The sequence below is a fragment of the Schistocerca serialis genome, chromosome 3, assembly GCF_023864345.2.
Source record: "Schistocerca serialis cubense isolate TAMUIC-IGC-003099 chromosome 3, iqSchSeri2.2, whole genome shotgun sequence".
NCBI lineage: Eukaryota > Metazoa > Arthropoda > Insecta > Orthoptera > Acrididae > Schistocerca > Schistocerca serialis.
This window is the reverse complement of record NC_064640.1, coordinates 295,200,854-295,226,998: the sequence shown is the minus strand read 5'-3', so window position 1 is coordinate 295,226,998 and position 26,145 is coordinate 295,200,854. Positions and strand designations below refer to the sequence as shown.

At 37.1% G+C, this 26,145-nt stretch overlaps 1 protein-coding gene across 34 annotated transcripts in view; it reads right to left on the bottom strand.

The window, feature by feature from the left end:
• Positions 1–26,145, bottom strand: part of LOC126470085 (twitchin) — a 515,873-nt gene that overhangs the window by 174,610 nt on the left and 315,118 nt on the right. For all 34 annotated transcript variants that reach the window (XM_050097601.1, XM_050097605.1, XM_050097618.1 and 31 more), the window contains 8 exons: positions 23,063–23,362; positions 20,519–20,693; positions 13,407–13,534; positions 12,981–13,125; positions 4,989–5,125; positions 1,229–1,413; positions 539–653; positions 1–136 (listed from right to left, as the gene is read on the bottom strand). In XM_050097601.1, coding sequence (XP_049953558.1) covers positions 1–136; positions 539–653; positions 1,229–1,413; positions 4,989–5,125; positions 12,981–13,125; positions 13,407–13,534; positions 20,519–20,693; positions 23,063–23,362 — 1,321 coding nt within the window. The remainder of the gene's footprint in view (positions 137–538; positions 654–1,228; positions 1,414–4,988; positions 5,126–12,980; positions 13,126–13,406; positions 13,535–20,518; positions 20,694–23,062; positions 23,363–26,145) is intronic.

The following is a 26,145-nucleotide window of genomic DNA, read 5'->3' as shown; positions in this document are numbered from 1 at the left end:
CTGTATTGATCCTTCTTTTCAATAATGTATGATGTGATTGGAGCTCCTCCATCAGACTTTGGAGGTGCCCATTTAAGATCAGCTTGATGTTTATTCCAATCACGTACTTCTGGTTTACCTGGTTTGTCTGGTTCACCTGAGAAGATCAATGCACCATAGCTTTAATCATAAGGTATTGTAATACCAGAATTAAGTTGAGGCAATTAATAACTATGACATTACAACCACATTTTCAATTATGATTATAACACTCAAGAAATTGTGATCAATGGCAATTTGCATGCAAGACAATTATAACACTTGTGTAGTTGCTTCTTTAAAGATTTATTCTTAGAAGCAACTGGAGAGCACGTAATTCAGAAACAGTAGATTAGTTACATTAAATACAGGGAAGAGAAACATTTAGAAAAGTTTTATAAGGACTAATAATAATTTCTATCACTTACAGAACACTATGGAAGGCCAGAAAATGTAAAAAACATAGTATTCTACAATAAAATATATTTACTGTATGACAACTTAGTCAATAAATACTTACTGTATGGATTCTTGGCTAATGTTGGTACATCAGTTTCTAGCGGTTCAGATTCTCCTTCAGCATTGACAGCCTTGACTCTGAACTGGTATTCTTTTCCTTCATTTAGCCCAGAAACCTGCAAGAAATATAAATGTATAAATCGTGTGTCTTACATCACAAGCAGAAATGAGTAATATGCTGATTTGCACCAAACTAAATGTTTCTTAGTACCTTTCTTGCTGGCAAGTTTTACATTTCATGTACATGGTAACAATCTTGGTAACATTTTTCTATTAGGCGACACAAGTTTAAAAACGGTATTGTAAAAATCCTGGACATTATTACTGGTCTGCAGACACTTACAGCTGCTTAACATATGATCTTAAATTATGACACGTAATCACAATGTGCTGACAAAAATTGTGAAAAATGTTTGCACCAGTTAGATTTATGTACGGTTCTCTTCATCAGCGTTCTACTTCTAATGAAACCTATGGCTGCCTCTGAATTAACTAAGTTTCTGTGAGCATGTGAAATACATTAACACAGACAGACTCAATCTTAGAATGTTTTTAAATGATGGAAATAAACTGAAAAATAGATAAATGCACACAAAAATCAAAGTATCTCTACTTATTAAGTGTTCATTCTTATTGAAAAGAAACATGTTTACACTTGTTACCTTTGTTAAAAAATCTTTCATTTTTTTACCTCAGCTTCAGGAGTCTTGCTTGTACCAACTGGTACCCAGCGTCCTGTTTCAGTATCCATACGTTCAATAACATAATGGTCAACTGGTTCACCTCCATCATCTTCTGGTTTGTCCCACTTAAGCTTGCAGCCTTCTGCAGTAACATCTGATACTTTTAATGGACCTTTTGGCTTACTAGGTTTACCTGCATGGAAATTATAACATTTTGTACTGTATGGAACAGATCTGGAATCACATTTCAATTACTTAAACTTTCACAAACATCACCAAACAGAATAAATAGTCTGCTAAATGTTATTTATATGACAAACATGTTTCTAGTAGGCATATACAAGATATTCTATCATATTAGGTTCTATGACACATCATAGTCTATGTGACTCATGCCTATACATATGTACATGTTTTACTTTTGCACAGGGTGACTGAGATTATCACTTGATCACAGAGGTCACCATGTGAAATGCAAGAATATATTTAGTTAATTTATTAATACATTGTGTAAGTTCTTAACTATCTGATTCAATGTGAGACTTTCACAAGCAAATTCATTAATATAGCTAAATCATTGTTTTAGATAAGAATGTGTCTTTTCGAACATTGTAATCTTCCTTCACTGCCCGCAAACTTTGCAACACAATTTAGGGGCTATGTTAAAATTTCTTTCTAGGTTTTCTGTTATTTATTTTTATTGTATCCAGCCATATCTCCTGATGAATATAACTGTTGGCAATACAGTCACTTCCTGTGGGTAGCCTTGTTGCTGGACTACTGATGCTTCTCTTCCAGAGGTGCCAGCTCTCCACTAAGCTCCATGCACACCATCAGTAGTGGCACTGCAATCACAGACCTATTCCTTCATTCATGGTCCCGTGATTACAAGTGCATATCTGTTACCAGCAGGCAGATGTGTTCTGCTCTTGGCTTATGCCAGCTGTACCCACAGCCCATCAATCAGAGACAACTCACACCCCACTCTGGGCTTAATGCTGGCTGCATCCTAGGGCCCATCAGTCAGAGCTTCATCATACCTCACTGGCCCACACGTGACTGTCAGTAGAGTGCTGCCTCTCATTGGACCCAATGCCTGCTGCTGCCAGGCTCATCAGTTTCACTGATGCTGCCTCTCTTTCCAGGTGCAACTGTGCCCTAGCTGCAGCAAGCATCATGCCAGACACCAGGTGCACCTGTGCTGCTGGACACCAGCCACGACCATGCCATAGCACTACACTGGATTCTTGCAAGGCTCACACTGTCGCCATTAGGACTGGCAGGTCAACACCCAGCCTGCCAGATCCAGAGGAGCATTCTCTGTTGTATTGTTAGATGTCATATACTGAACATTGCCTTGCTTGTGCAATCAATTATTGTAGATGCTACCTGAGAGCTGTGAAACGACACCAAATTTTATGTATTTATTTTTATTTCTGAGGATAAGAACTTGATTTCATTTTCTCGCTTGGGCATTGGCCAACATACACATTAATTATGTCCTTAAAGGAACTCTAATGTTCTAGTTTACTAAATTTACCTTACTTCACTTATAGTAATGAACTCTTGTGACAAAATTACTTTAGTTTTTTCACTATCATGCTTTTTGTATTTAAAATTTAGTAAATCATAAAAATTGATTTTGATGAGTATGGCATCTTATGACATTTAATTCTATGCTACACAAGATAAATACTAATGCTCCACACGACATCTCAGACATCCTTTTAAGTGAGAAAGTGAGACCACTGTTGGATTGCCATAAAGAAGAGTTTGTCATGCACTTATTATTTCAGAAAAATCCTTTATGTCCATGAGATTCACAAGATATACAACAAAAACAAGCCTAATAAATTTGGTTGTGTGTTTGTCATAGGATGGTATTGGCTGTGAGAGCCAAAACTGTAAGAAAAATAACATTTTGCATGGAAAGCAGCAACTATCAAAATGCTGCAAATTGGTAAAATGAGTAGAACGATGAACACAGAAAAAACAGATATCAATGTCAACACCAACAAAACTATATCATTGTAGCAGGGTCAGTGTTGTTTTCCCTCATGGTATATGATTTATTTAAGATTTTGGTTGCATTGAACCTGAGGAGAGAACTCTTGCAAGGGGAGAAAAAGTGGCTCTAATGATTCTTTTAGAAGCTCAGGATACTGTCTGCACAGCAAGTGAATGTTAAAAATCTGAAACACCCAGTAGAGAGATGCTGCATCGCACTACAGTGCACTGTAAATGCTGCAGCAACTGGCAACTGATGCAAATCAACAGTGCAGCAACTTGCAACTGATGCAAGTCATTGGGCATCATCTCTGCAAGATTGCCACATATCTGGATGGTGACAAATAATGCTCTACACTCAGTTGTTATCAGCAGATGAGATCAGTGATCTCTCTTCCCAGAGAAAGAGGGCAATACTGACAAATATTTGAGTAAGAACGTGAATGAGACATTGGAAGACTGAAAAGAACATGGACAGTCTAAGTATCACAAAATTCATTACTTGATTAATATGAATTGTGTGTCATAAGAGTCATCAGAAGCATTTCCTGTGCTGTTTCAGCAAATGTTTGCAATTCCAACTTTGCAGAGTGTAGATGGAGTCAGTCCAAGCAAATACCGCTCAATCAGTGTTTTATTTCATGCTCAGTGTTAACAGAAAAACTCCCTTTGTTTCTAGTTACAAACAAAATGTTTTTTAAAGTGGAATTTTTGTGCCATTTGATAGAGCAGTCCCAAATTAGTCTAGTGTGATATTTAGTTTAACAATATGTATTAACAGGACAACATTAACATGGAGAATAGCAGATTCTCCATCCTATGACAACAGATGCTGCATGATGGTAGCAAACAAACAGTATGGCATGGGTAGGCCTGTAAAATGAAGCAAGTCAGGCAAACATGAAACAGTAAACAAATGTCTGCAAGTATAAGTGCTAGAGAACATATTGTTAAACCAATAATATCACACAAGCCTAATTTTGGATCACTCTACCAAATAGGCACATAATATTCCACTATAAAAACACTTTTGTTTGTAACAACAAACAAACCAATGTTTTCCACTGATAGTGGGCATCACATAAAGCAAGTGATGAGTAGTATTTATTTGGATTGACTCCACCCAGACATTGCAAAAATGAAATTTCAAATATTTTCTAAGACATCAGATAAAATGCATATATCAGCCATTGATTATATTACTGTCTTTAAGAGGGAAAAACAATTTTGAAATTTAAATCTTTATAGCTATTTTCTGTTGCCTTCAGTATCTTGTACATTGATCTTCAGACCTGAGGACTGAACCAGCCTCTCCTACACCTCCTTGCATATTTGAACCAGCTGTATCTTTCCTTCATTTATGTACATAAAGCCTTTAGTTTCAAAAAGTTGAAACTGTATTTACAGCTAACAAAATCCTCTTGGGTTATCAGCTGAGTAACTACGTTATCCTGAGGACATTTCAAATAAAATTTCCCGTTTTACTTGAAGACAATGACAGGAAAATTTGTCACCTACTACTTCAAGATGGCACTTTTTCTTGACTGATAAAATGAGATGATGTCAACAGTGAAATTCGCTGAGAAAGTCTCCATTCTTGCTTTCATTGGTGGTTATCTTTGTCATTGACTATGTGCTGATACGTGCTCTTTATTAGTGATGACTTTCTTACCTCTATTGAAAAGCTTCCTTAACCAGAATTTATACGTCTGGAAAAGAACTCTATATGTTTTAAATGTACATATGTTGTGTAATACTTACTCAGTACAGAAATTTCAACATCAACAGAATCCACTCCAGAATCATTCTTTGCTGTAACAGTGTAAACTCCAGTATCTGCTCTCTTTACTTTCTGGAGGATGAATGTTGTTTTGTAATCTTCATTTTCAATTTTCAATCTGTTAAAACAAAACATTGTTTAAAATATACTAAAATCAAAACTAAAATAGCAAAAATGCCACCAATTAATTTCCCTGCCAATTCTCACTTTCTGAGCAGGTTCCTAAATATAAGAGTGAAATTACATACAGGTTCTAATGAATAGAAGAACAGATAATTCTACTGTTGACTGAGGATGGTCTACTGAACAACATTGTATCAGCATTTACATCATTTGCCGATTAATAATTACACCCGTTACAAGTCATATGTTTTTAGGTTGGATTGTACCTCCAAGTACATGTGGCAAGAGCAAGCATTTAATGCTTATTTTCCCCTGGGTAACAGGTCATGTGTTGAAGTGTGGACACGAATAGCCAAATTCTCTCCACCCAATTAAAATTTACAGTTGCTGTATAATCTGTACTTATTATTAGGGCATTTTTCCCTGAAGATTTATTTTTAACTTCTAAATACCCTTCAACTTCAATAGGTAGACCATGTGATGAGAATGAAAGAGGATCAGGTGCTTTAAAGAACAGTCACGGAGAAGTCATTTGGTAAGAGACTAAGGGGAGACCCAACAGTACTTTGGTAAATGAAAATAAAATAATATGCAACAGGATGGGTGTAAATAGCTGGTAGCAGGTAGCAAAGATAGAACCATTTGGAGGCAACATGTAAGATTGTCATGGAAGCTTTGAGTCCATTATAAGCCTAAAAAAAGAAGAAGAAGAAGAAGAAGGAGAAGAAGAATAACCCTTGCGTTTCCCAGTTCCCTGAAAGTAGACATAACACTCTGTGTCCCCATTTAATGCCATTTCAATTGTTCCAACAACTTTTTATTACTCAATATTTTATGTTCTCTTGGACCACTACTTCCCCAACAGCTGTTTACAAAAGTCCATACATCTCTTTTTTATCTTACTGTTACACACTGAGGTGGCAAAGGCATGGGAGAGCGATATGCGCATATACAGATTGTGGTAGTATCATGTACACAAGGCATAAAGGGGCAGTGCATTGGTGGAGTTGTCATTTGTACTCAGGTGAATCATGTTTATGATGTGATTATGGCCACATGAAGGGAATTAACGAACTGTGAATGTGGGATGGTAGCTGGAGCTAGGCCCATGGGACATTCTATTTCAGAAATCGTTAGAGAATTCTATATTCTGAGATCTACAGCGTCAAGAACATACTTACAATGCCTAATTCCAGGCATTACCTTCTACCACAGACAATACAGAGGCCAATGGCCTTCACTTAATGACTGAGAGCATTTGTGTTTCTGTAGAGTTGTCAATGGTAACAGACAAGCAACACTGCGTGAAATAACTGCATAAATCAATGTGGGACATAGGATGAAGATATCCATTATTGAACGCAGTTTTCCGAAATTCCTTCACCAGGGAAGATGAATGGAATATTCCAGAATTTGAAACACGAACAGCTGTTAGCATGAGTTTCTTAGAAGTAGATACCTTAGGTGTTGCGAAGTAACTCAAATTGCTTGATACGTGCAAGTCTTCAGGTCCAGATTGTATACCGATTAGGTTCCTTTCAGATTACGCTGATACAATAGCTCCCTACTTAGCAATCATATACAACCGCTCGCTCACCGATAGATCTGTACCTAAAGATTGGAAAATTGCGCAGGTCACTCCAGTGTTTAAGAAGGGTAGTAGGAGTAATCCATCGAACTACAGACCTATATCATTGACGTCAGTTTGCATTAGGGTTTTGGAGTATATACTGTATTCAAACATTATGAATCACCTCAAAGGGAATGATCTATTGATACGTAATCAGCATGGTTTCAGAAAACATCATTCTTGTGCAACGCAGCTAGCTCTTTATTCGCACGAAGTAATGGCTGCTATGGACAGGGGATCTCAAGTTGATTCCGTATTTCTAGATTTCCAGAAAGCTTTTGACACCATTCCTCACAAGCGACTTCTAATCAAGCTGTGGGCCTATGGGGTATCATCTCAGTTGTGCGACTGGATTCGTGATTTCCTGTCAGGAAGGTCGCAGTTCGTAGTAATAGATGGCAAACCATCGAGTAAAACTGAAGTGATATCAGGTGTTCCCCAGGGAAGTGTCCTGGGATCTCTGCTGTTCCTGATCTATATAAATGACCTGGGTGACAATCTGAGCAGTTCTCTCAGGTTGTTCGCAGATGATGCTGTAATTTACTGTCTAGTAAGGTCATCCGAAGACCAGTATCAGTTGCAAAGCGATTTAGAAAAGATTGCTGTATGGTGTGGCAGGTGGCAGTTGACGCTAAATAACAAAAAGTGTGAGGTGATCCACATGAGCTCCAAAAGAAATCTGTTGGAATTCGATTACTCGGTAAATAGTACAATTCTCAAGGCTGTCAATTCAACTAAGTACCTGGGTGTTAAAATTACGAACAACTTCAGTTGGAAAGACCACATAGATAACATTGTGAGGAAGGCAAGCCAAAGGTTGCGTTTCATTGGCAGGACACTTAGAAGATGCAACAAGTCCACTAAAGACACAGCTTACACTACACTCATTCGTCCTCTGTTAGAATATTGCTGTGCGGTGTGGGATCCTTACCAGGTGGGATTGACAGAGGACATCGAAAGGGTGCAAAAAAGGGCAGCTCGTTTTGTATTATCACATAATAGGGGAGAGAGTGTGGCAGATATGATATGCAAATTGGGATGGAAGTCATTAAAGCAAAGACGTTTTTCGTCGCGGCGAGATCTATTTACGAAATTTCAGTCACCAAGTTTCTCTTCCGAATGCGAAAATATTTTGTTGACCCCAACCTACATAGGTAGGAATGATTATCAAAATAAAATAAGAAAAATCAGAGCTCGAACAGAAAGGTTTAAGTGTTTGTTTTTTCCCGCGCGCTGTTCGGGAGTGGAATGGTAGAGAGATAATATGATTGTGGTTCGATGAACCATCTGTCAAGCACTTAAATGTAAATTGTAGAGTAGTCATGTAGATGTAGATGTAGGACAGTGTGGTGAAATTTCGAGTTAATGGGCTATGGCAGCAGATGACTGATGTGAGTGCCTTTTCTAACAGCATGGTATCGCCTGCACTGCCTCTCCTAGGCTTGTGACCATATTAATTGGACACTAGACAACTGGAAAACCATGGTCTGGTCAGATGAGTCCCAAATTCAGTTCATAAGAGTTTGTGGTAGGGTTTGAGTGTGGTGCTGACCCCATGAAGCCGTGGACCCACATTGTCAACAATGCACTGTGCAAGCTGGTGGTGCCTCCATAATGGTATGGGCTGAGTCCCAATTTCAGTTGGTAAGAGTTTATGGTAGGGTTTGAGTGTGGTGCTGACCCCTTGAAGCCATGGACCCATGTTGTCAACAATGCACTGTCCAAGCTGGTGGTGCCTCCATAATGGTATGGGCTGTCTTTACTTGGAATGGACTGGAAATGGTTATGTTCAACTACCTGGAGACCATTTGCAGCCATTCATGGACTTCATATTCCTAAACAACAATGGAATTTTTATGGATGACCATTCATCACATCATCAGGTCATAATTGTTCATGATTGGTTTGAAGAACATCCCATTGAACATTTATTGGGCATAATTGAGAGGTCAGTTCATGCACCAAATCCTGCACCAGCAACACTTTCGCAATTATGGATGGCTATAGAGGCAGCACGGCTCAATATTTCTGAAGGGGTCTACCAACGACTTGTTGAGTCCATGCCATGTCGAGTTGCTGCACTATGCCAGAAAGAGGAGATCCATCATGATTTAAGAGGCAACCCATTACTTTTGTCACCTCAGTGTATAGTCCAAATATAGTGTTTCTCTGAAATCAGTTCTACATCTACATCTAAATGGATACTCAGCAAATCACGCTTAAGTGCCCAGCAGAATGTTCATTGAAACACCTTCACAATAATTCTCTATTATTCCAATTTCGAATAGCACATGAAAACAACAAACACCTATATCTTTCGGTGCAGGCTCTGATTTTACTTATTTTATTATGATGATCCTTTCTCTCTATGTAGGTCAGCGTCAAAAAATATTTTTGCATTCTGAGAATAAAATTGGTGATTGAAATTTCATAAGAAGATTTTGCACCAACATAAAATGCCTTTGTTTTAATGATGTCCACCCCAAATCCTGCATGATGTCAGTGACACTCTCTCCCCTATTTCACGATAATATGAAACATGATGCTCTTCTCTAGCTTTCTCGATTTACTCTGTTAATCCTATCTGGTAAGGATCCCAGACCATGTGGTAGTATTCCAAAAGAGGACAAACAAATATAGTACAGGCAGTCTCTTTGTAAATCTGTTACATTTTCCAAATATTCTTCCAATAAAAACTCAGTCTGGTTTGCCTTGCCCCACAACATTTTCTATGTTATCTTTCCAATTTAAGTTGTTTGTAATTGTAATTCCTAGGCATTTAGTTGAATTTACAACCTTTCCCTCTTACTGACTTATTGTGTAACTGAATTTTAATGGATTCCTTTTAGCACTCATGTGAATGACCTCACACTTTTCATTATTTAACATCTATTGCCAATTTTTGCATGATACAGATGAAATCATCAATCCAGCCACATAACTGAGATGATATTCCATAATCATGCAATTTCACTACAAGCCACTTGTGTGGTAGCGTCAAAAGCCTTCTAGAAATCTAAAAATACGGAATCAATTTGAAATCTCTTGTCAACAGCACTCAACACCTCATGTGAGTAAAGAGATAGTTGTGTTTCACAAAAATGATGTTCTGTAAATCAGTGTTGACTGTATATCAATAGACCATTGTCTTTGAGGTCATTGTTATAATTCAAGCACAATACATGTTCCAAAATCCTGCTGCATATTGACATAAATGATATGGACCTGTAATTTAGTGGATTACTCCTACTACCTTTCTTGAATATTGGTGTGAGCTGTGCAACTTTCCAGTCTTTGGGTACGGATCTTTTGTCGAGCGAGTAGTTGTATATGGTTGTTAAGTATGGAGCTATTGCATTAGTATATTCTGAAGGGAACCTCATTGGTCAAGGTCTGGATCGGAAGACTTGTTTGTATTAAGTGATTTACGTTCCTTCGCTACTGTGAGGATATCTACTTCTAAGTTACTCATGTTGGCAGCTGTTCTTGCTCTGAATTCTGGAATATTTACTTCAACTTCTTTGGTGAAGACATTTTGGTAGGATGTGTTTGGTAACTCTGCTTTTGCAGCAATGTCGTCAATATTATTTCCATTGCTAATGCACAAAGAAGGCATCAACTGTGTCTTGCCATTAGCACACTTTACATAAGACCACAATCCCTTTGGATTTTCTACCAGGTTTTGAGACAAATTTCACTGTGGAAACTAGTATAAGCATCTCACACTGAAGTGTGCACTTAAATTTCAAGCGTCTGTAATAGTTCACCATTCTTGCAGATTTTGTATTCATTTAAATTTGGCATGCTTTTTTCATTGTTTATGCAACAGTGTTCTGACTCATTTTGTGTACTAAAGGGGATCAGTTCCATCATTTGTTCATTTATTCGGTATAAATCTCTCAATTGCTGACAGTACAATTTCTTTAAATTCAAGCACATCTGGCCTACACTTACATTGTTAATTTCGAAGGAGAGGGAATTGTCTCTCAGGAAGGCAACAAGTGAATTTTCATCTGCTTTTTTGAAAAGGTATGTATTTCATTTATTTTTTGAGGATTTTGGGGGTTACAATGTTCAATCTCTCCATGACAACCCTGTGTTCACTAATGCCTGTATTCGTTTTGATCTCGTTATTAGCTCAGGATTATTTGTTGTTCAGAGGTCAAGTGTGTTTTCAGGATCATTTATCGTACACGTGGGCTCATGAACTAACTGCTCAAACAATTTCAGAGAATGCATTTAGCACAATTTCAGATGACATTTATGTGTACCTCTGGATTTAAACATGTATTTTTGTCAACATATTGTGGGTAAATTAAAGTCACCACCAACTATAAGTTTATGAGTCAGGTACACGTTTGAAATTAAAGTAAAGTTTTCTTTGAAACTTTCAGCAATCATATCATCTGAAGTAGGATGTCAGTAAAAGGACCCAATTTTTACCACAGACTAATGTATAATGAAAATTCATAGGTGTTTCCTCTCCTACAGAGAGACTAACAGCTGCAATCTTAAGCTGCAATAGCAACAATAGATAATGCACTATAGTATGTTATTCAATCTGGTTATATTTGTGTCTAGTGACCATATGAAGTATCTTTGAAGAGATATAAGTGGCTTGATGTATATTACAGGATGGTGAAGGTTCAACAGAAACTAAAGTAACATAAGGTGTGTCCCAAAGAAGTGTAATAGGACCTCTGACGTTCTCAATATACGTAAATGATTTGTCAGATATTCTGAGCTGCACTATAAAATTGATGGCTGATGATGATGCTGTTGTCTACAGGAAAGTATCATCATTGGATGACCACAAGGAATAAAACTAGACTTATACACACCTCTCCACTCTTTAATATGGATAAATGAAAGATAATGCTTACAACAAAGAGAAAGAACCCCATTGTATCTGATTACTAGTTCCATGCCAAGCTTCTTCAGTACACCACATTGTAAAAGTATTTAGGGGTAACACTAAGAATCAATATGATACAGGACGATCTGGAAAAGTGCAGTGGATCTGTAAACGAAATTTATTTGAGATATTGATATGAATGATTTTGGAGTCTTATTCCAGTATCTGAAGTCCTTATCAAGTACACATGATAATAGCCATCAACTGAATCCACAGACATGGTTTTAGGATAATAACAGAATGGTGTGGCCTTTATGAAAATACAAAAAAAAAAAAAATGCTCAGTGAGCTTAAATAGTAATCCTTAGAGGAAAGCCAACATAATTCTTGTGAAACCCTGTTGGATAAGTTCAGACAACATGTCTTTTAATGAGACAAAGCAACTATTGTGAAGCCACCATCATATATTTTGTGTATGGATCATGAGAATAAGACATGAGAAATTAAGACACATCCAGGGGAATATACACAGTCACGTTCCTTACTCAGTATCTGAATGGAAAACAACAAGGAATTACTAATATTGGTGTGAAGTAGCCTTCACCATGCACTGCACAGTAGCTGGGGGAGATGTAGATGTCACAGTTCATATGTGAAATCTCCCTCTTTAAAGTATCATTTTTTCTCTAAATATTTCTGCAGAATATATAAGGAGATTGTATTTCTTTCTACAGATTTCATTTGCACATTTTGTGTTCCATATTTCTCCATCTATCATCCCTATCTTGTGCTTTCTTATTATGATCACAATCAGTAGCTTTGTCTTAACATGTAATGGAAAACTAATTCTGAGACATCTGCTTTTCATGTATCCCAGCTGGCATGATCTTTATCTTCTGGCTTCATTCAACTGCATTTTATTGACTTAGGAAAAGTCAAGAACAAGTCATTGTAATGAAGCTAAGATGACATAAAACAGAAAATGATCTTCTCTCCTTTGTCAATTCTTTTCATTCTCCTTCTGCACTTTCAAGTTCGTCATACTTCTAATAAAACTCATTCCATCCTTTCACAGCACACAGTTATCAAGTTTCAATACCTATCACACTCCACACATATAAATTGCAATATTCATAATTTCATATTAATAGTTTTAAATATCGTGAGTGTGGTCTGGAAAATTGACTATGTCATTAAAGTAAGTCTATATTAAAATCTAAAATTCAACTTCGGTTATAAAATATTTTCATAAATTTACTGATAATTAAGTCTCTTAAATGTCTTTGTACAAGAAGACATAACTTCAAGTTAACTTCAGGCTATAAGAAACTTCCTTCACATTAATTCAGTTTCTTGCACATTTACCTGTCATGGGACTTCAGTACTGTTTCCTTGAGAGTCCACGTAATCTTTGGAGGTGGTTCACCCTTGACATCAGCTTCAATTCGTAGCAACTGACCACTACGTAGCACTTTCTTTTGCAAGTTTTTACGATCAATATATGGTGCCACTGAAAATTGAGAACAGAAAATCTTTTTGAATACATTGAAAAAAATAGTATTCTAATTTCTTTGTGACTTCAGCAATATTTCCCATGTCACATTGAAAATTACAATTTAGCAATTTATATAATCAGAGAAATTTAGAAACGTACATACATACATTATATGATCTGTCATACTGTAAAGAGTCTATGTTCTCATACACTGTGTTATGCAAACATTTGGTAAGACTAGTGCCATGAAAGAAATTTCATAATTTATAAGCTGTTATCAACAAAATTATACTTACGGAAGCGGGGCTTTGCTACAACTGATTTTGAGACATCACTGGGTTCACTTGGACCAGCTTTGTTGACTGCAACAACTCGGAACTCATATTCATGTCCTTCAACGACATCAGTAACACGTCCAGCAGTCCTTCATAAATAACAGAAGACAAAATCAGAATTACACATCAATAAATTGAGCTTTAATTTAGTTGTTTTACTGTGGTGCATTAGGTGAAATTTTGGTCTAGCATTTTCCTCTACTATTAGTACTTCGGAAACCACAAATGATACATTATGTTTGAAGACACTTCATTTAATTATTATCGTTACATAAGGTGATTCAGCTGTTCCAACCAAACTTAGCTGATGAACACAATACACGGATGAAGTTGCCATAATGTATGGTACTAATGTCCAGTAAGATCATCTTGCAAATGATTCTGAACACATCTGACAGATGGTACAGTCTGTTTGCAAAACATAAATCCTGTGAATCATTTAACTATGTTAATATGTCATGCCTAGTGGCCAGGTGTAGCAAAGAGTGTAATTAATGCTTAAAACGAGGTAACAGTGAAGTAAATAATGTTCAAGCATTGAGCTGATGGAGTATGTTCTCCAACCTATTTGTAATACAATAATGTTACCAGCAGTGTAGCATGGCACATGTGGTTAGGTGATCAATGAAAAGTATTATCAATGATTTGAATGTTGCAGCATTCAAAAATTTTTGCAATGGTATGATGTGTTAATATCAAATCACAGGAAAACATTTGCCACATTCAAACAAGAAAACAAAGCTTTTATTGATATTCTGCCCTGTGCACACTGCATCGGTTTACAGCGTGAATGTAGTCTCTGCTGTCAGCCGTCATATTTTCCACAGAGGAATAAGTTGACATGCCTCTTGTTTATGGGGAAGCAAGAGCAAAATTACTGTTCACACTGCATGTACAAATAATTTATCCTCTATTACCAATTGCACAGAATTATAATCATAAACTTAAAACTCAAACAATTTCTACACTGCAAGTATCCAAGAATTCTTTTAAACTGTAGAATGGATTGTTTATTAATCAGTTACACAACTTACTTTTAAAATTATTTAAAGTTTTTTGAGTACAGAATGTGGCAATTTATTTAAAAAATTCATACAGCTCACTTTGAGAGACATGCCTGGTTTTCATTTCCCCCCCCCCCCCCCCCCCCCCCTCAGGTTATGCCTAGGAATGTCAATACTCATTTTGCTTCTGGTGTCACAACACAAAAGTGTGTGTTCTCTCTGCTGTCAAACTCTACTATGTTGTTTTTAGCATATATCATATATCAATGGTTCATAGATACAGAGATTTATCACTGTCATTATCTTGTCATCTTGGTCTTAGTGACTAAAGGATGGCAGTGTACCCTTGGACCAATCTTACACATTATTCATAGCATCTTTTTCTGAATCTGAACTAATGTGACATGCGTATCCCCATAACAACGGCCCATAAGATGCATGAGCATCCAAAGCAAGCTGTTCTAAGATATTAATTTTTCACTAGATCTGATAGTTTTGATATCAGATAGTACACACTTGATACCTCTCTGCAGACATGATTAATATGAGGTTTCCAGTTTAGTTGGGAATTAATATATATATTCCAAGCAGTTTTACAGATTCTGCTTGTACATTTTTAGCTAGTCCTAGCAGCAGCTGTTGAGATTTCTCTGGACTTCATGGTAGTTTATTAGATGAGAACCAGTTTAGTGTTAGGGAGAGAGTGTCCTGTGATTTCTGGTGTAACTGTAATACATCTCAATATGTGGTGGTTAAAGTTGTGTCATCTGCATAGCAGATAACTGACTGAAGCCCAACACAACATCTGGTGAAAACGAAGAGACCATCCTCTATGCAGCTTGCACTAATCAACACATGAGTAAAAGGGCAAATGCACTACAGTTGAACACCTGCCAGTCACCCATACAGCAAATACTGGATTCACATAATTATCACCCAAACCATTTACAGCTCCACTTAGAGATCCACAGGCAGGATTTCAAAGCTCGACTGAATTTCTGTCAGTGGCTATTAGGAAATCTTGAAAATGACATGTTCTCTGATGAATCACGATTCCACTATAATGGGACTATCAGTCACCACAACATACAATGGACTACAGACAATCTTAACTGGATGTGACAGACAGCCTACAATGTACAATGGGGAATGAATGTTTGGTGTGGAATCTTGGGTGATTGTCATATTGGACTGTATTTCTTTGAAGGCCATTTGATGAGCATGTGCTACTTGCACTTTCTGTGTCAGGAACTCCCACAGCTGCTGGAGGGTGTGCCATAACTGGATCTTTTAATAATGTGGTTTTAACAGAATGGAGCACAGCCACATTCAACTTTACTCATTTGTAACTATCTAAATGAGGAAATTCCAGAGAAACGGACAGGAAGATGAGGACCTGTTGCTTGGTCCATCAGCTCACCGGATTTAACACCATTAGACTTCTACCTGCAGGGGCGTTGAAACAAGTGGTTTACACTCAAGTGCTGGAAAATCCCGACCACCTCTGGCACATCATCACAAAATCCTGCAGATCAATAACATTGGGAATGCTTCGGCACATAAGATGACCTATTCAGCAGTGGTTCCAGATGTGGATAAACCAAAACGGTCAATACTATGAGTGTTTGCTAACACGATAAACATGGTCAGTGCAGTTTTGTTCCCCTTACTTCTGATCCATATTTGTCTGGCTGCTGACAAATAAGCCCCTGGCCACAGATACTTTTATTAACAAACAATTTGCATAAAAAGAGGATATTTCCTGTACATTATGTGCATTAAAACTGAATAAACAAAAAAATAAATGGAACCCTCGCCCCAGATTCAAATGTTGACCCTCACATGCAAGACCTCTCTGCAATGCTTGATCTGCCCTTATCAACTATGCTACACTTCAGTACAGCACAACTGATGCAGGCTATACCATGTATTAGTTTTAATGCTGTCACAGTATTACCTTAGTGTTCAGCAGCATTTTAGTGTCTCATTCTCTAGAGAAGATACTTATGATTTTCATTTTTTAATAATATTATAACATTATGACTTTCTACTATGGTGAGGAGGTAAATATCGAGACATCTGTTGTGTTTTCTAAGCATACCAGAGGGTCAAATGTTTCCAGGATAGATATAAAATTGCAGGTTGCATAAAACCATGTCAGTAAGGGCAGCTTAATCACCCTGTGTAAAAAGCAAATGATACATTATAATAATTGAAAACTTCCCAATTTCTAGTCAACAGACCACAAATGTGGAATATACTCTGTCCTCATAATTTAACACACGTATGTGGTGTAAGATAAAGTCTGTGGCACAAGTCCATAACCAGACTGTCGACTTGACTGCAGATAGAGTGCATCCTTTCTATTCACCACTGGACAAGGAGATGGAGGAGTGGCAGGCCCCTCAGCCCGGACACCATACACCCCTGAAAAAGTTCTTCCATACTGATTTTGACAGCAGACTGAGTGATTTAGAGCATCCTGGAGGAAGCACACGAAGGAAAAATCCCCACCCTACCCAGACTGTTTGTGGGACATCCAGGGCCAGAGTCTAGTGCTCCACCCACTAGACTAAGGCAGCCACTAATCTATGAAGTAGTCATATTTAATTTACCTGTGATAAACTTAATGTCAACAAAATGCACATGGAATATGCAAACTGTTTTGACTGCAAGTTATGTGATTTTCATTTACGATTATAACTCATTTATCTCTTTTTTTATAAAGCATGTAATTTCAAAATCTGATGAATCATTTGTAATAATGGCCTATTCCAACAAAAAAAAAAAAAAAAGCAGTATTCCCTCATATCTACGCCTACTTCCTATGGTATAATATACCTGTCACCTACATATCAACCGAGTGAGGTGGCGCAATGGTTAGCACACTGGACTCGCATTCGGGAGGAAGACGGTTCAATGCTGCGTCCGGCCATCCTGATTTAGGTTTTCCGTGATTTCCCTAAATCGCTCCAGGCAAATGCCGGGATGGCTCCTTTGAAAGGGCACGGCCGGCTTCCTTCCCCATCCTTCCCTAATCCGATGAGACCGATGACCTTGCAGTTTGGTCTCTTCCACCATAGCCCCCCCCCCCCCCCCCTCCCCTACATACCTGATTAATTTGTCAAAAAGAATTTATTAGCTGAGACTCTTAATTTGTGAAAAAGAATTTATTAGCTGAGACTTTTCTATGTGGCAGGTGAACTCTACTTTTGAGTCTTCAGTGCATTGCTGTTAATGATATAAAAGTTAAATTCAGCATCTGAATATTCAGGATTCCCTTCTAGCTGCATTAGGACATACAAATTCACTCATGAGTGTATCCTGTGGTTGTTTCTGTGTTTATTATCTAATGACATAGATTTATAATATAGCACACACACACTTTTGCATCACACACTGATTCATTTCTTTTATAATTTTCTATTTTTTTCCAAGCATTCAATTAATTTCAGTATTCAGTACATACTATAATCTATGAGCTAATAGCATTACAAAGTTGTAAATCACTGCAGGTCAAAAAAATAAAAAAATCATGGTAATCTGATATGGCTTGGTGGCTTAGTGGGTAAAAAAAAGTACCAGACTACAAGCCAAAGGTCAATTGTTGCTTTGTTTACCTCTGGTAATGATTTGTTAATCTGAAAAATACTAAGGTGCAACATGGTTCCAAGACCACATTAAACTGTAGGTTCCCCTGTAACTGGCTGAATCAGTTATTTAAAAGGGCATGGGCAGGTAAAAGTATACCTCTTTCAATGTGACCATGCCTAGTAAAGAACTGTGGTATTCAAACCAATCTTCAGGTTAATGACAGCAGTATGATCATGGTCTATTGAGATAGCAGTTTGTGTTCCATGATATTTCTGCTCACATCAATGCAGAACAGGATCTCACCAAGCCCTGCAGCAGTAGTATCTGAGGTGACAGACAGATTGTCCGTTAGGTCGTGCAATGTCATGCACCTTAAGTAAGGTAATGGGCTCATTTGCTACATGACAAGTATCCACACAGACTATGTGATGATGTCCGGAGCACCACAGCCTGTCAGCACAGCAACCACTCTTGCAGCTCCCCACGATGTGGCAGCACAGAGAGGTATGACTATAGTGATGTGCCCAAACACAACACTGAACACAAGAATGGCACCATGTCATCTTTTCAGGCAAGTCCTAGATATGCATGCATACTGTGCTGACCTACATCCATGCAGAGGATGTTCAATTGTTGCCCTGGCTAACATGTTCTCTAGATCTCTCATCCATTGAAAACATCTGATCATGGGTAGCTGGCTGCCATCAATCAGTGCTACTACAATTGATGAACTTTGGCAACGAGTCGAAGCAGCATGGAATGACATCCCCATTTCAATTGTCTAGGCTCAGTTTGACTTGATGCCTAGGCAGGTTACAGCTACTGCTGATGACAGAGGTGGCAGAACTGTGTATTAAATTTTGCAGCATGTACACCACAAAATCATTTACAAATTTAAACAAGTATTCTTCCAAGTATATGGTACGATAAGTAAAAATTTGTTATTTGCTTTCCTTCCTGGTGTTGCACTATTAACGGCCAGGGGTGTATTTACAGCAACTGTTTTCTTGGCACTCCCCTGACTGGAGACAGTGGTCACATATGCATGTGTGTGTGTGTGTGTGTGTTTTTCTACTTTGGACGAAGGATTTTTGGCCAAAAGCTTAAATGTACAGCAGTCTTTTCATTGTGCCTATCTGTAACTCAACATCTCCTCTATATGGTGAGAAGCAATCTATTCTTTTCATGAAATTGTTCTTTCAGGAGTAGTGCATTTTCACAGTTCCAAGTGAATACAATGGACAAATTATAGTTCTATGAAGAAAAATATTTAGCATTATGTAGCAAGCAGATATAGTAATTGCTAGGTTAAAGTTATGAGTCAAACTACCATTTTTATCCATGACCAATGTGATTCCATGATGATGTTACAAACCTTCAGGGATAATGAAGAAGGGTAAATTTATCAATGTGAGGTAAGGGATCCTGTTCTGGAAATGACCAACTCAAAAGTTATAAGCAAAAATCATTATGATACCTCTGACAGAGGAACATGTGTACTGGTACTGTTGTTGCTATGATCGTAAAGCACACATTTAGTGTATGGGCAAAAGTAAGAAAAAATGTCAAGCAAACATGGGCTCTAAAATACTTGCCTTAAGAGCTATAAACATTAGCTCGTCTATGAATTTGAGAAAAACATCTCTTCTACTGCAAGCTCTTTGGTTCCTGTATTTTTGGAGGAGGTGGTATGAAACAAAACAAGAAAAGAATGTCCACTAAACATGGGCTCTAAGATGCATACTTTAAAGAGCTATTGGCATTTGTTCAGTAGAATAGATGTGTTTCAAAGCTGCGACGGTGAACATGTGCTCATAGCTCTTAAGGTATGCATTTGAGAACCCATATTTAGTGGACATTATTTTCTTGTATTGGCCTATACTACACCCTCCAAAATTATTGAAAGCAAAGGGCTTGCACTAGAAGAGAAGTGTTTCACAGTACTGAAAGTCAACAATTGCTCATAGCTCTTCAGGTATGCATTTTAGAGCCCATGTTTATTAGATGTTTTTTCATTGTTTCGGTCCATATTATTACCTTCAAAAGTTGTAAACCCTACAATCTTAACAACAATAGTACCAGTACATGTATTCCACTGTCGGAGGTATCAGAGCGATTTTCATTTATAACTTTCGACTCCATCATTTCTGGAGCAGTATCCCTTACATCAGGTTGATACATTTACCCTCCTCCATCATTCCTGAAATTTTTCAACATCATAACAGAAACACCATTTTGTCTTATGCACTTCTTCTGTAAACATATGTATAATGATGAACCCATGAACAAAACAGCTACGTATGAATGACTAAATAAATAGAACATTAATACCATTCACATTTCCTCACTTAACTCATGGTCAGCTATACTTATTTCGGAATTTGTGGAAATTAATATATTACTATTTCAGTATCGTGTCATAAAGAACCTGATAATAAGTGCAATAAAATACAGAGCAGAAGAACAGGAGTTTACCTGTCTCCAGGAACTGTTAACGCGTCAACCCAGTTTCGCCCTTCCTTGTCACGCATTTGAACAATATATTTTTCTATTGGAGCTCCACCGTCACTCTTTGGTTTGGACCATTCCAAATCAACAAAGTCCTTATCCCAATTTCTTGGTTCAGGTCGTCCAGGCTTGCTTGGTTCATCTGAAGGTAATAGTAAAATAATGTTTTAACACAGTTTAATTTACTCAATTATCACATATGTATTTGACAAACAAAGGTATTATTTCAGTACTTCAAGAAAAAAATACACTATTCCAAAAGAAAGGATATTTTTCATCAAGTACTTGATTTGATCTCCATCTATGAATTCAGTAAAACATATATGATGAAGCAATTTTTTCTCTCTGTTTGTCAAGGATTCAACATCTAAGTGGGATCGAAGTGAGCAGAATGGAACACAGCTTCAGTCTTCAACAGTATGTAAAAGTGCCAGTTATGTTCTTTTTGAAGGAGAAATACTGTAGTTTCACTGTAATGATTTATAAGAAAGCACTGAACTTTAATTACAATGCCCACTTGAATTTCAGCTCTACTCTTTCTAACTGTCTGTGTAGACCATTCATTCCAGTACCTTGTTATGTACAACTGACATTAGTACACCTTGGTTTTACATGAGGTGGTACATTTTATTACTGAACTGACTGCATATGTTAAAATATTCTCCCTTAAAAACAAATCAATATGCAAATAAAAAATTAAGTAATGAATTTTTCTGTACATATATACTGTTGCACATATGGTACTGGGTATATCCATGTACAAAATATAAAAAAAGCTTTTGTTACTTTCCAAAGAGAAAAAATAGTAGAAGGTAAAAATTGAAAAGGCATATATTTACTTATGTGATAAAATATTTTATACATAAAATGTATGACAAATGTTTTATAAAATTTTAGGGTACAGTAACATTAGACAACTACTCTAGTTTGTTACCCACATAATCAGCACATTGTGAAAACAATTCTTTAATAAAAAATATGTGACAACTTCTCTGAATGCATTTATTTGATCGGTGCTCTTAATAATTTCTGGCAGCTTATTGTAGAATGCTTTACCTGACTGATAAGCACTCTTTTGACACAGTGTTGTGCTGGAAAAGCTTACATGAATATTTTTCTTTAACCTAATATGTTGCTCATTAAAAGCAGTGTTTGGGGAAAAGACATTCTCCATCTTAATCACATTTAAAAAAAAAAAAACGTTTGCACCAACTTTTATTGTTTGCTTTTTATTATTCTGGTTATTCCATTTTGCCTCCTGAATGTTGATAAGGCATGAGAAGCCTTACCAGCATGTGCATCTGAGAAAAATACAGTTCACAGTTTTTACTGTTTAATGAGCTGCATTTCTTGATAGTACTCTGATTATATACATTAACTTACAGAGTTGTGAGTTTAAAGATGATATATGAGAGTTCCATTTTAGATTTTCTTCCATGCAAAAGCCTTTGTCACAATGATATTTTGAAGTTAATGGTTGTTTACGTGAATTACTGGCTTTCCTGCATTTTTATTGTGCTGGGTCTGAAAGTGTAGAGTAACACTTTCTGGTGGGGCTTAAGATGAGCCTGTTTGTTTAGAGCCACTGAGTAACTTCACCTGTGATGCATAAGTGGTACAATATTCTCTACTTTTTGCTTCAATAATCAGGCTGCAAAGTGTATTACTTCCGCATTCTTTACATCTGAGGTCAGGTCATTTATGTGCATTAGAAAAGAAAATGTTGCTAAGATAGGTCCCTGCACTACATCAGGTGAAAGTAAGGATAACTCTGAAAAGTCATTCTGTATGCTTATGCTTATGTTTGACCTCTGTTATATGACATTGATTACTTAAGAAAGATTTCAGCCACTCATTTGGCACACCTCACACACCATAATGGTCAAGTCTGTTAAAGAGAACTGAATGATCTATAACAACAAAAGCCTGTGTCAAATCTAAGAAAATACATGAGATTTTGGAGTGTTTGTCAAATGCATTTAAGATGTGATTGAGAAGATTAAAAGTACCAGTTTCAGTGGAATGCTGTGCTCTGAAGCCATGTTGATATACTACTTTTACTGAAAATTTAGTTAGCCAAGCTGAAAAGAGTTGTTCAATAATTTTTGAAAAGCCAGATAATAGTGCCACAGGTCTATACGTTGAAATTTCCTTGACATCTCCCTTCTTATATAGAAGTATCACTTTAGAAGTTTTAGATCTGGGAGAATGATCTCTGACAATGAAGAATTGCATACGTTTAATAGGGATGTGAGTACAAAGTTTGTTGCTATTTTTATCACGTGATCAGGAATCTCATCGTCACCTGCCAAATGACCATTTTTTAAAATGAGTTTATGACTTCTAGTAGCTCAACTTCACAAGCAAGACAGATGATATGTTTTTTTTTCTTTTCTTTTGTTATTTATACTCAACACATTCCCCATAAAATAAAATATGCTGACTAATTAAAAGCTGAAATCAATGACAATGAACATAGCATATTCAATAGAGTGAATGAGGCATACTAACCAAATGGATTTTTGGCAATGATTGGTTTCTCAGTCTCCAGTTCTTCTGATTCACCTTCCTTGTTCACAGCCTTCACTCGGAATTTGTAAGGCTTTCCTTCCTGCAATCCAGTAATATTAGCCTCAGGTTCCGTTGAACGCCCACAAGGGATCCATTGCCCAGTCAATGGATCCAGCTTCTCTATTTCATAATACTCTATAGGACTTCCGCCATCATCATCTGGTTTCTGCCATTTCAACTTGCAACCATTCTTTGTGACGTCGGATACATCTAATGGACCCTTTGGTTTCGTTGGTTTTCCTGAAAATATTTGTTTTGGCTCATAAATTTCAAGAAGAAAAATCAGGTACAAGTAAACACAGTTCTTGTCTAAATGTAGTGCAATATACCCAAACTAAAGATTTTCCTTTTTTGTTAGTATAACCTTTTATGCCTTTTGCTATACAAGATTTAGTATTAACTAGTCGACAATAAACATTGTTTAAAGGGAAAAAATACATGTCACTTAGCATATGAGTTTGCAAGGATTTACTTGTAAGTTATTAAGAAACAAATCAGAAAATAAATATCAGATTTGTCAAGCGAGGACTTCTACAAAACGTTCCATTGAAGTGGGTTTCACTAATTCTGGTTATGGGATTTTCTCATGTTATTGGATAAAAGAAATACTTAAGTGTCTGTAATTCAATCTTCTAAGCAAGATTCAGAAACCCTCCTTTAGTTGTTAGTTGTTACCACTCCACCATCAATTGCTATACATTGCTTCCTACTCATATTTTCTCTCCCAATCATCTTCCTTTGAATCCTTTCTAAATTTCTTTGAGCATATTATTATTTTTACGTTTCAATATGAGTGGAATTATGATGTACAATTTATTGATACGAGCAAAAGTTTTACATACACCAACTTTACTTCATCTTGGAGGTGTTTTAACATAATTCACAAGCAAACTTGCTGGATATTAGATGAAACTACAAGTGATAAAGATAAAGACATAAGTTTACAAAAGAGTATTAACATCATTTTGTAATGGTCTTTTATTGGAACCAGTAAACATAGCATAACAAAAATCCTCCCCATAAACAGAAGAAACTATCTTCTTAACATTGCTTCTCTTGAGCTAAACAACAAAAATATCCACCCACCTTTGATAAACACATAAGGACCACAATGAAAAGAGAAGGTGACCAAGGGCACACAAAACAGTAAATATGTGGCAGATATATATGGGCCCCCAAAGAAGATTTTTGGTTATTATGTTGCACAGCATATGATACTCATACCATGTACAGTCTACAACACATTAAACAGTTGTTTGAAGAGCAAACACATTTAAAATTATATGATTAATATGGCATGGCACATCACATTAAATTTTTAACCATTAAGCATTTAATCTTTAATATCTATATACATTGCAATTTAGTAAATGAATTTTTGTGTAAAAGTGAACAACTATTTAGGACAATTCTTATTTTCAGTATGAATAAAAAGGGAATCTGAAACATATGACTGTGAAGCAAATTTGAGGTCATCTTGCCACATCAGCTATGGCAACTCTTGAATAACCCAAAGTAGGCTTACTTCTAAATCAATGGTTCCATATAAATTACTTTGTTTCACTGAGCACATATCACACTTAAAGATAGATCAGTTACATTAAACTCAGTTTTTTTTCATTTATTCTCCACTTTTATTTGCTCTCTGGTTACCAGGGTAGACAACATGTACTTTCAAAATTCAAGAGCTGATTTTTTGGAAATGGTGTTTATACTGCCTATGATATTCACTATTTAGTTTCTTGTAAAATAACAGGTTATCAAAGCAAGCTGAAATATGCTAGGCATTTGGGTAACTGAATGGCAAGGGTCATGATGTGTTACATGTATTACAGTATATGCACAGTCAACTGGTATGTGCCCATGGTCATTCCAGAAAATGTATACCAGCAAAAAGTATCTATAAACTTGTGGGAAGACTACCATCTAATACACAATTTGTCAATAAATTGCTACACTATGTGATCAAAAGTATACGAAAACCTGGGTGAAAATGACTTATAAGTTCGTGGCACCCTCCATCGGTAATTCTGGAATTCAATATGGTGTTGGCCCAGCCTTAGCCTTGATGACAGCTTCCACTCTTGCAGGCATACGTTCAATCAGGTGCTGGTTTCTTGCGGAATGGCAGCCCATTCTTCATGGATTGCTGCACTGAGGAGAGGTATCGATGTTAGTCAGTGAGGCCTGTCACGAAGTCGGCATTCCAAAACATCCCAAAAGTGTTCCATAGGATTCAGGTGAGGACTCTGTGCAGGCCAGTCCATTACAGAGATGTTATTGTCATGTAACCACTCCACCAAAAGCCGTGCATTATGAACAGGTGCTCAATCACGTTGAAAGATGCAATCGCCATCCCCAAACTGCTCGTCAACAGTGCGAAGCAAGAAAGTGCTTAAAACATCAATGTAAGCCTGTGCTGTGATAGTTCCATGCAAAACAACAAGGGGTGCAAGCCACCTCCATGAGAAACACGACCACACCATAACACCACCACCTCTGAATTTTACTGTTGGCACTACTCACACTGGCAGATGATGTTCACTAGGCATTCGCCATTACTACACCCTGCCATCAGATCGGCACATTGTGTACCATGATTCGTCACTCGACACAATGTTTTTCCACTGTTCTATCTTCCAATGTTTACACTCCTTACACCAAGTGAGGCATCATTTGGCATTTACTGGCATGATATGTGGCTTATGAGCAGCTGCTTGAACATGAAATCCAAGTTTCCTCACCTCCTGTCTAACTGTCATAGTACTTGCAGTGGATCCTGATGCAGTGTATAATTCCTGTGTGATGGCCTGGATAGATCTCTGCCTATTAAACATTACAGCCCTCTTTAACTGTCAGCAGTCTCTGTCAGTCGACAGATGAGGTCGGCCTGTACCCTTTTGTGCTGTACGTGTCCATTCACATTTACACTTCACTATCACACCAGAAACAGTGGACCTTGGGGTGTTTAGGAGTGTGGAAATCTCACGTACAGGCATATGACACAAGTGACACCCAATCAC